The 11088-nt window shown below is 35.4% G+C and overlaps 1 protein-coding gene across 1 annotated transcript in view; it reads left to right on the forward strand.

Annotated features, from left to right (window-relative positions):
• SEC62 (SEC62 homolog, preprotein translocation factor) overlaps positions 1-6326 on the forward strand; it is a 30481-nt gene extending 24155 nt beyond the window's left edge. Inside the window, exon 8 of the mRNA XM_036850416.1 lies at positions 3406-6326. Coding sequence (XP_036706311.1) covers positions 3406-3875 — 470 coding nt within the window. The 3' untranslated portion in view covers positions 3876-6326. The remainder of the gene's footprint in view (positions 1-3405) is intronic.
• The last annotated feature ends 4762 nt before the right edge of the window (positions 6327-11088 follow it).

Here is an 11088-nt window from a genome sequence, read left to right on the forward strand (position 1 = left end):
TTTGTACCATGTACCAAGATAAATTTTTGATGCATTAACAGGTTGTAAAATGCTTTTTAAAAATCAACAAGAAAATGTAAATAATGTTATTTTATGTTTCTGATTGATTGGGGTCTTTCATAGCTAAAAATAACAGTATAAAAATAACCCAATTCAAAAGAGGGAAATTCAAAACAATTGATTAATAAATATATGAAAAATGCTCATCACTAGTTATCAAATGATAAAATTAAGATAATGAGGTATTTTTTGCTTATATAATTAAGAACTTTTTTTTTGTTTTTTTGTTTTGTTTTGTTTGAAATGGAAATAGTGCCAAGGAGGGTTTGACTATAAGGAAATATGCCTAAATATAAATGGTGGTGGTAGTTTTGAATGATTTTAATGTTCTTCTTTACACTTGTCTGTATTTTTTACAATGAACATGTTACTATGAGAAAAAATAAGTATTATTTTGCTTAAAATTCTAGTCTTTGAAGATTTTCCTGTATAGGGTAAACTGGTCTAATTTAGTTTTTCATTTTGGGAAAGAAATAGGAATTTTTTTATGCTTGTCTAAAGCTCTTTAGTGATTTTTTTTTTTAACGTTATATATAATTCTTTGAACCATCGAGAGTTTATGTTGGTATATGGTACTAAGTTCTGATCGTTTTCCTCAAATGACAAATAAGCTTTTCCACTACGACATATAGGAGTACTTCTTTATAGAAATGTTTTTAAATATCCACATTAATGATTTAATATCTGTTTTTAGAGGACATGATTTGACCAAGATTATCTGAGGAGGGTGTGTGTTATTCTGAGATTCTATGATATATAATGTAATAGATTCTTATGTTTATAAAACATTAACTGCTATAGCCCTAAGCAGTTCCCCTCTGCACATCCCTTCACCCTGGACATCAAAGTGTCCTGAGTTGGTGCCACCACCCATGGACCCAGGAATTCATTGAGTATTTTCATTCAGTTCATCTTGTTTATGGGCCTCCATTTTTTTCTGGGATCTCTGACTGTGTGTGAAGCCTTTTTCATCCACCTTTCAGTTTTACCTTCCTCTAGCTTAGTCACCTTGAAAATAGCCCCTGAAGTTTCTGCATGTAACAGCACACTTGTAGGCCAAGAAATAATATCTAAGAGTGTGAAGCAGGTAATTCGTGGTAGTGTACTACCTGCATCAAGAATGAGAAGCCATAAACTTTTATCTGCCGTTAGATATACTAATCAAGTTGGTGTCTTCTGGTTCCCAAATCTCTGAAAATTTAGAAGCTCTTTGAAATTTTTCAGCAAAGGTTTAACTCCACTGAATAGAATTAACCCACTTGGTTATCTTTTATTTAAACCAATATTCACAGTAATTTATGGTTATTATCTCGTTTTGCTTTTTAAAGTATTGTTTCTTCAGTAATGTTTTCTATAATTTTTCATTTTAAATACACCATGGATTTAAGTAGCATTGTGCATTAAATAGTCTTGTGAATCAAATCAGAAAATAAACCCAACGTTTTCGTTGCTTCTCTTAGAAAATGTTGTTTCTCTTGGAAGATTCCAAATATACTTTCAGATGGTTTTGATCTGTACCCCACTTATAAATTGGAGATTTTTTTAAATATTATCTCATGAACTATTATATATTGGTCAAAATTATATTTGGTGCTACTTTGAATACATATTCTTAGTATTGCCATTTAAAATAAGATCTTTGCCGATTTTCTAAATATGTCACTTTTAGTATAGAAATGGTATGACAATACATATCACAGCGGTTTTCTCATGATTCCTCTCCTTTTGCCCCTGATAATCTACTGCCACATAGAGAAAAACTGTAAAAAATGTTAGAATTCTGCTACACCCAGTTTATATATGACATTAGAATTTAGATTTTATTTGCCATTTCGATATTGCTCTTTCTTGGATTTGAGGCAAGATTTCATATTATGAACTGTCTGTCTTACAACCCTTCAAAGCCTATCATAACATCATAATTCTATTTGGAGGGAAAAATATGCAGCCTCCTTAAGAGATGTTCATTATTTATTTTTATCAGTGGGGTTTATTCACTGATTATTCCATAATTTCAAAGCATATTTGCCTTTTCTGTTTGTACCACAAAAGATACTGATGTATACACACACAGTCTTTCAGAATATTTATGTTCTTTTGTGAAAATAGAAATTACTGCTTTATAAAAGTCAAGGGAGCTATAACCATTTTATTTGTCCAAAGCAATATAATGGAAGAAACATAGATGAGCTTTTCTCAGGTCTTATTTGGAAACAATGATATAATTATCAGTAAAGAAAACAAGAACTAAAATAAAACCAAAAAACCTGTCATAATTGATTAGTCCATAACATTCACATAATCATGACCTTAAAAAAAAGAAAAAGGAAAACCAGGCAAATCACTCACTCAGCTCTTCTATATGTTTGATAAATAAGAGAAAACTATACGAAATATTGGGGTTTGTGTTTGTGATAGCTCATTACTATAAACTTTAAAATTCTCAATTTCTTCCATTATCTAAACCACAGTTTTGTCATATATTGCTCTAAAAGAGTAACTTCAAACCTATTTGTTGAAGCAATCTGGCTTTCATTAGCATTGTATGTTTCCTAATATTGGGAGAAGGTTGGTCCTCAAAATAAACAGAAATTATATACTTATTTAAGAAACTCATAACTTTTAGTAAAACATTATCTTATTGTTCAAAAGTATTTTTTCTTAGAAGACTTATCCTTTAGGCAGGGTAGGCACATGCCTTGAACTCATGATACATTTAGGGGCCCACGGAAATTGTTTCATTTTCATTTCTTTTAAAATCAAAAGTAATAATATATACACATGTATATCATAGTGAACCTGCACAGGATTATATTTGTATTTGTACCAGTATGGTCGGAAAAGCAGCATTTTTAATATTTTTTAATGAAGGAATTGCCTTACAAAGGCAAAAGTGTCTGGGGTCTAGGGAAGTCATGGTTCAGCCCTGCTTTCTCCTTTTTAAGGCTGCTTAAGGTATCCTTCATCCTGCATTTGTTTCCTTTTTTTTCTACCGTGGTCTCATGTGTACTTCAGGGTCCAACTGGCAGCTGTGCTTATTGAACTATAACATACCAAAGTGCATAAATCATAAGTATATCCATGAAACAGCACCCGAATTAAAAAATTATAAAAGCAATTTTTTGAATGGCATTGTAGCATTATGCCCTCAAGTTCAGAGAAGAATGCTCTGTGCCTAGAATACTGTTGATAGCTGCTAAACTAGGATTTAATTGTTTATACTTAAGGTGCATGTAATATGCAAATAATAAAACTGAATGTTTTCCCACTTTTTCATTAACAAATATTCCGTGCTTTCTGAGTCAATGCTTGAATTATTCAATTAGAGAAATTTTTCTCCCACAGCTCGTTGCATTCTATTTCTCATCATTTGGCTCATAACTGGAGGAAGGCACCATTTTTGGTTCTTGCCAAATCTGACTGCTGACGTGGGCTTCATTGACTCCTTCAGGCCTCTGTACACACATGAATATAAAGGACCAAAAGCAGACTTAAAGAAAGATGAGAAGTCTGAAACCAAAAAGCAGCAGAAGTCCGACAGTGAGGAAAAGTCAGACAGTGAGAAAAAGGAAGATGAGGAAGGAAAAGTAGGACCAGGAAATCATGGAACAGAAGGCTCAGGTGGAGAACGGCATTCAGACACAGACAGTGACAGGCGAGAAGATGACCGATCCCAACACAGTAGTGGAAATGGGAATGATTTTGAAATGATCACAAAAGAGGAACTGGAACAGCAAACAGATGGGGATTGTGAAGAGGAGGAAGAAGAAGACAATGATGGAGAAACAACTAAATCTTCACATGAAAAATCATAATCTGACTAATTTGGGGACTAAATAAGTGCAAGAGGTTGGATTTTCTAGGTTGGCTGATCATCGTAATGTACACATGACATTTGTAGCATTCTTTAAATCCATTTACTGAAGTGGATTTGACATCCAAGCAGTTATATTCAGCCCCTCATTTCATGTAATACTGTTATTGGTACAGTCTAAAGCCATTTGTAAGTTTTATCTATTTGATAATTTTACAGTAAATAGGTCTCATTTATTTTGATAGTTATCAAAGGTGCACTTTCCACAGTGACATTTACATTAATGACATTTTTTGATAGTTGTATGGCTTTTTACTGTTAGACTAATCAAAATAACTAAAAGGGATAAAAACAAACACCAACATTTCAGATTATGCATAGTTATGTAGCCATTTCACAGTTTCTTTAAGGTGAAATGCTTAAATTATTGTTCTTGATAGTTTAGCTTTTGTTGATTATAAAATTATACCAGAAAATTTCCAAGATTCTGAGTTAGCAGGTTTCAAAAGCATTTTGTGGAAACAAGCCAACTAGTAATAATGCAGCAACACTTTTAGTTTAACTACAAATTCTCCTTTTCCAACTTAGGAAATCCAAACTGATTTGTACGACCGAGTCAGAGTAAGGTGATCATCTCCAACAGAGGAAGCAAGCAGCATTGGTTGGAAGGTGATGGCTCTTCTTCCCATTTCCTTGTCATAAAGTAAAATGTATTCTGTACATAATTTACAAATAAACATTTTATTTTAATTGACTTCTTATTTAGACATTTTCTCAACACTTAAATTTGTAAAATTAAGACCATTTAAGCGTATGTTTTTAGAGAAACGAAGTTTCAATAACCCAGAAAACACCTGTGATCTTTCTGCAGCAGCTTCAGTTTTGTGCCAACATTCCATGTATTTGAATATGAATTAAAACGATCCTTATTAAATAAGAGCAAACTTAAAGTAGCTGTTTGTACGCCTTAATGTTCATTTTGATTTATCTTAAATCTCTACATTCAGAAATGGGGTGCTGTATTATCAGACCAGGAGGACTGCTATGAAAGATAATTTACTGTTCTAAAATATCAATTTAAAATAAAGAACATAAAAGAAAACATAAGAGAACCATTGGACTCTAATTGCTTTAAACTAGTTTTGCAGTTTGATTTCATGTCTTGCAAACCTTAGTTACAAATCTTTAGGAAAAATCATGTGTTTACCTATGAGCATAATCATTCCTTGGAGTTATACTCTTATAAAATGATAATGAATATTAAATTATTTTCCTTCAGTCACAGTGAGAGCATTTTGCTTTGTAGTTGAAATAGGTGGTGTGTATAGGTCTTCATTTTTCTTTAGGCAGTTTCCCACCTAAGTGTTAGACTAAAGATGTTAAATTTTCCTAATTGTGAAAAAGTACACTGTCTGTATACTGACACATTTTGTTAAACATGGCTTGTTTGCTTCTTTATAGTATTCCTTGTTAAGTGGACAGAAATGTGGCTATTTGATGTTAATGCAACTCTATCAAGGCTGCAGTCAATCAGTTTAAGTTTCCTCCTAGCAAATGTTCATTGGTTTAAGTGCCTGGGTGTTTTCCCCTCACATTTTCAGAGCTCTTCTGCTTTATTTCCCCAAAAGGGATGCATAATTATAACTTCTGAGCTTCTTAATTACCAGTAGCATTAATACCTGTTTTGGGATATGATAATGGTACCAAAAGTGTCTTTCAGAAATAAAAATGATTTAACCTTTACTGTTGTGATAATGCCCAGGCACTCAATATTTATCCTTAAGCTCTTTATAATATATGTACTATGTCTAACCTTTAAGACATTTGGAGCATGGCAGGAAAGTCAGCTTCTTATCGATATGTGTGGATTCTTAAAGAATGTTAGTACAAATTTTTATAAATATTAGGTGGTCCCTGGGGGAAAATGTCATTCTTACTATGGTTAGAAAGCAAGTTCGAAATTTCAGCTCTTTTACTATTCAAGGTTGTATACTTTAAACAAAAAATCAAAAGACTGCCACTGTTATATTTCTCAGAATAATAGATGGCTGTCTTTGTTGACTAACATTAAATATTCTTATGCCAGAGCATGGAAAATTGTTTACATTAGTCATTGGAATCGTGATTTAAAAAAAAAAATACTTCAGGTTTGCTATGCTACTGTAAATAGAAGCATGAAGCTTTTGGATAATGTAGGATTTACTGTGGAGTGGGTATAAATTGACTTAACTAATAAGCAGGATTGAATTAACGAACTGAGTCCAAATAATAATAATAATGCATTTGTGATTGTAAAGTCAATGTATTAAATAGGTTGTTTCTCCTTTTCCCTCCCACTGATTTCTTTAATTTTCAAACTATATGGCCTTCTAGATGACTTTAATTGAAATAATTTGGATTTAGCCAAATACTATCAAAAAGTAATAAATTTTAATATATCACATTAAAATTATGCAGTGGTGATGGGTTTTAATGTTTTCCCCCCTTCTGGTTTTACATTATGAGTACCAATTAGCTGCTAACTATAGAAAAATCATCTTGTGTCTTTTGTAAATTGAATTTTCTTTTTTGAATCTTTATGAGGAATTGGAAAACAATAAGTACAGTTGATCATCATTATTCGTGTAGTTAGGTTCTGTAAAGTCACCACCAACACGGAATTAACAAATACTGAATCATTGCTCCTAGGGGAAATAGTGGGGTTATTGTGTGAGCTTCTGGCCACATTTTCACCAACTAATCAATACATAAATTTGTTTTAGGTGTCTTTCTGTTTTGTTGAGTTAACTAACATTGAACTCATGGTCAACAGCACCATAACTTCATGCCCGACCCAAGCTTATCTAACACACGTGCTTTCTCCATATGGTCTATTACAGCCTTCTAGTACTTAGGAACACTAGACAGCATTTCAGCACTACATTTGAGGGCCATTTTAAACAGTAAAATCACCAGTAAAAAAGCACAAAAATGCAAAAAACAATGCACTAAATAGAGCAAAGAATGCTTGTTTAAGAGAGCTGAACCAAGGACACAGCATGTCAACTTGTCACCCTCAACTGGGAACATATGCATTGGGCAAGTCAAATTTTTCACCTCTCTATGCATGATTGTGAAAGCACCACAAAAGTTTTAAACAACAGGCAAATTTACAAATACAGAATCCACAAATAAGGCTCAACTGTACTTAACTGTATTATAAAGCTGTGACATATCTGTCTGATCTACAGAATAGGATTTATTGCTGAATCATGCTCCAGTATTTCCATAACATTTTAAATATCCATTCTGTCTGAAAGTAAATACTTAGTTCCTAATTGTATGTAGTAGTTTCCTTTTACTCTTTGTTTTAGCAGTATTTCAGTTCTTTGTCCATTTGTTCAGAAATACCAAACACAACGTGCCAGAATTTTAGGTGTAGGCATGAATTTTAAAAAAAGTTTTGCCCTCTTGGACCATCAGATAGTGTGAAAAGTGCTATGGTAGGGATTTGCCAAATGTGCTGGATATCTCTGCCTCTCCAGTTCCACTCTGCTCTCTGCCCTCAAGAGACTTACGAGTGGACCACGGCAGTGGGCTGCTTCACCTCCTGGCTTCTGGGTGGGTGTGGCTAAGGAGTGTCCTAGCTGGAGATCTGAGGATGGTCAGGGTAACCTCTCTGCTCTCCCACTATGGGCTGCCTCAATAGTCAAAGGTTACCACTTCCTGTAAACTTTTCTTCACTCCTTTCCTTCGAGTTGCCACTTCCTGTTCTCTTCCCTTCTGGCCAAGGGGTGATGTCAGCTCTGCTGATACTAGCCTGGAGCTGTTGAAGCTATTGTGCCTCCTCTTGTGGCTCCCCTACACCCCACATCTTTGTTAGTATCTCCTCAGAGTATCTTAATTTAAGAACCATCTGCTTCCTATTGGGAACCAAGACCAGTAAACCAGAGAAATTCCTAGAGAACAATTCTGATGAAGAGTTTACCTCTTGGATGGGTCCTTGTCCCCAAACATTATTAGAAAGTATCTCACAACCTTACAGAGCATACCCTAAGAGTTTTGTTTTTGTTTTCTGGGGGGATTTTTTTGAATTTTATTTTATTTATTTTTTATACAGCAGGTTCTTATTAGTTATCTATTTTATACATATTAGTGTCTATATGTCAATCCCAACCTCCCAATTCATCCCACCACCACCACCCCCGCCCCCCCTTTCCCCCCTTGGTGTCCATACATTTGTTCTCTACATCTGTGTCTCTATTTCTGCCTTGCAAACCGGTTCATCTGTACCATTTTTCTAGATTCCACATATATGAGTTAATATACGATATTTGTTTTTCTCTTTCTGACTTACTTCACTCTGTATGACAATCTCTAGGTCCATCCACGTCTCTACAAATGACCCAATTTCGTTCCTTTTTATGGCTGAGTAATATTCCATTGTATATATGTACCACATCTTCTTTACCCATTTGTCTGTTGATGGGCATTTAGGTTGTTTCCATGACCTGGCTATTGTAAATAGTGCTGCAATGAACATTGGGGTGCATGTGTCTTTTTGAATTATGGTTTTCTCTGGGTATATGCCCAGTAGTGGGATTGCTGGGTCATATGGTAATTCTATTTTTAGTTTTTTAAGGAACCTCCATACTGTTCGCCATAGTGGCTGTATCAATTTACTTTCCCACCAACAGTGCAAGAGGGTTCCCTTTTCTCCACACGCTCTCCATCATTTGTTGTTTGTAGATTTTCTGCCCTAAGAGTTTTGATAACCAAAATCCTATTCTGGTAGATACCTATGCAGATAACCACACAAAGAAACAAATTTGTCTTCTTTAGCAAGCTCCTAAGCCAATGTCTGCAGCATTTAGTTATAAGTTTTTGAGTAGGTCCAAATGCATTTACTCCACTCTTCTAACCTAGCCCAGAGACCCTCTGAAACTAAAGTAAATCACACATAGGTCTGTAGTTTTTGGATTGTCCAAAAGGCTCGTCATCTCTATTTCAGCATGGCAGTCGAAAGAGTAGAGTGGGCTAAGGTTCTCTGGAGTCAAATCATCACACTTTGGTCTCATCTTGTTTTAAGTGAATACCTAGATCACTTCAACTTTTTGTGCCATGGATCCTTTCTCAGAATAATGTTTTTAAGTGCAGAAAATAAAATGCATAGCATTACAAAACCAATTATGTTGAAGTGTAAGTTATCAAAATATGTACATGTGTGATACAGTAATATATGTTCATTTAATAGCCAGATCTAGCAGAGAGTTTAATAACTGCTATGACATTGAAGTAGCATGAACAATATATTGAGATCTCTGCAACTGGAATGTGATATGAAAAGACCTGATTTCTGTTAGTGACGAAGTCACGTTACTGCCTAAAACAACTCTGGATTGTTGTATGCATTTATAATCAAAGGAAATACTAAATTTCAGTTACAGTCTAGTGAAAAAAAAGTAATTTTTTTCCCATCCAAGTTCACATATCCTCTGAATTCTATCAAATCCCTGAGAGGTCTGTGGTCTCCAAGGTAAGACCCCTTTACCTAGCTAATCTGATAACACCAATATCAAGTGAGACTAGAACATTATATTCAAAGGCCAGTGATACTTAATTGAGCATAATTTAGTATCTAATGTGATTCACAGCTCATGTCTACTTCATTAACACATATTTAGCAAGTTCCATGGTGGGACAGCCTTCGGGACCAGCCGGATGCTGTGCTGTTGCCATGATCACACGTGTGCACTGCTTCACGTGTAGCAGGGTCGTCAGCAACAAGGGGGCGGCCTGCCTGGGGCTGCTGCAAGCCGAGGACCCCCAGGAGGGCTCCCTGCAGTGCTGCGTGCCGCTGGCCCACACGGACCTGACCGAGACGCTGCTCGGTTATGCACCCCTGCAGAAGTGGTACTTCTGGAGCCCGGTCACGGTTTGCTTAAAATCTCTTCCTTTGGGGAACCCTCCTTCCTCTTCTGTAGTCTCCTCATTCCATTCTAGGGTGACTGGCCCCATGGAAGAGCACATGACCCAACCCAGACCAATCCAGGTCCTCTCTTCAGGATCTAGAGTTCTAAGGACCAAGTGGGCCTGGAGGCACCAATGGCTGTGTTTCCTTCAGGTGGACCAAGCCTGCCTAGAAATAAAACCAACGTGAAAAAAGCAGAACTGGGAAAGACAAGACATAATGCCGTCTTGGAACTCCTAGATCCAGCCCTGCCTGGATTTTTCAGTTACACGAGTGAACGAATTCCTCATTTTTGCTTAAGCTATTTTGTGAGGCTCTGTCCCTTGGAACTGAAAGATGACCGACTTACACGGGATAATAAGTATGAACAGTGACACTGAAGTTCTGTTGGAGGGAATTAACTCAAAGTGGGGAAGTGCCACAATCAAATTTGCATCTTAGACTATACTAACCACATGGAAATGGGCTCATGAGGGGCAAGTCTAGAGGGAAGGAGAAGATGTGGCTCTTGGAGCGACCATCAGATTCTCTGAATATTTCTAATAGTTCTTAAATTTACGTGTTCTAACCAAAACTTCCCTCTTGTTTTAAAGTAGAGATTATTTTCTTATTACAGAAAACTCAGAAAATACTTAAAAGCAAAAATAAGGAAACAGAAAACCCCCAAATCTACCCTGCAGGGACAACCACTGTTAAAACTTAACGTTTATACTTCTAAACTCTTACCTGTGTAACTGTGAGTTCACTGAGGTGGGAAAATGTATTAAATAAGTGCAAGTACCTTGCACTTAGAATATGCAAAAATTGCTGATCTGGAAAAAGAACATGTGCGAAACTACAGACTTAACATTTTTTCCAGAAGAACAAATCATTGACCAGCTTATGATTTTAAATTGTATTTCTGTTCATCAACTTCAAGCTTCAAATTGTGAACTTAATGTTAACCTGAGACTAAGTATATGCCAAATGCATGTTACAAAGATTTCACATTAGGATGTGTTTGATGATGAGCATAAGAGGGATTTAGATGAGGAAGATTTAATGGTTAACTTACCCATATCTTTACCTCTTACAATTATAGCAGTTTGTACTGCAAAGAAAAAGTAAAGATTACTAACAAACAAATTAGTCTACAACTGAAGAAAATGGCAATGAGTATGTAGAAACTGGTCTGCATTTATTGAATATATAGTCTGTACAATATCTGTCAGACTTCACAACTAGAAAGAGCTATTAGATGCTGCATAAGTAAGACAGATCACAT

This window comes from Balaenoptera musculus, chromosome 4 (genome assembly GCF_009873245.2).
Source record: "Balaenoptera musculus isolate JJ_BM4_2016_0621 chromosome 4, mBalMus1.pri.v3, whole genome shotgun sequence".
Classification (NCBI taxonomy): domain Eukaryota; kingdom Metazoa; phylum Chordata; class Mammalia; order Artiodactyla; family Balaenopteridae; genus Balaenoptera; species Balaenoptera musculus.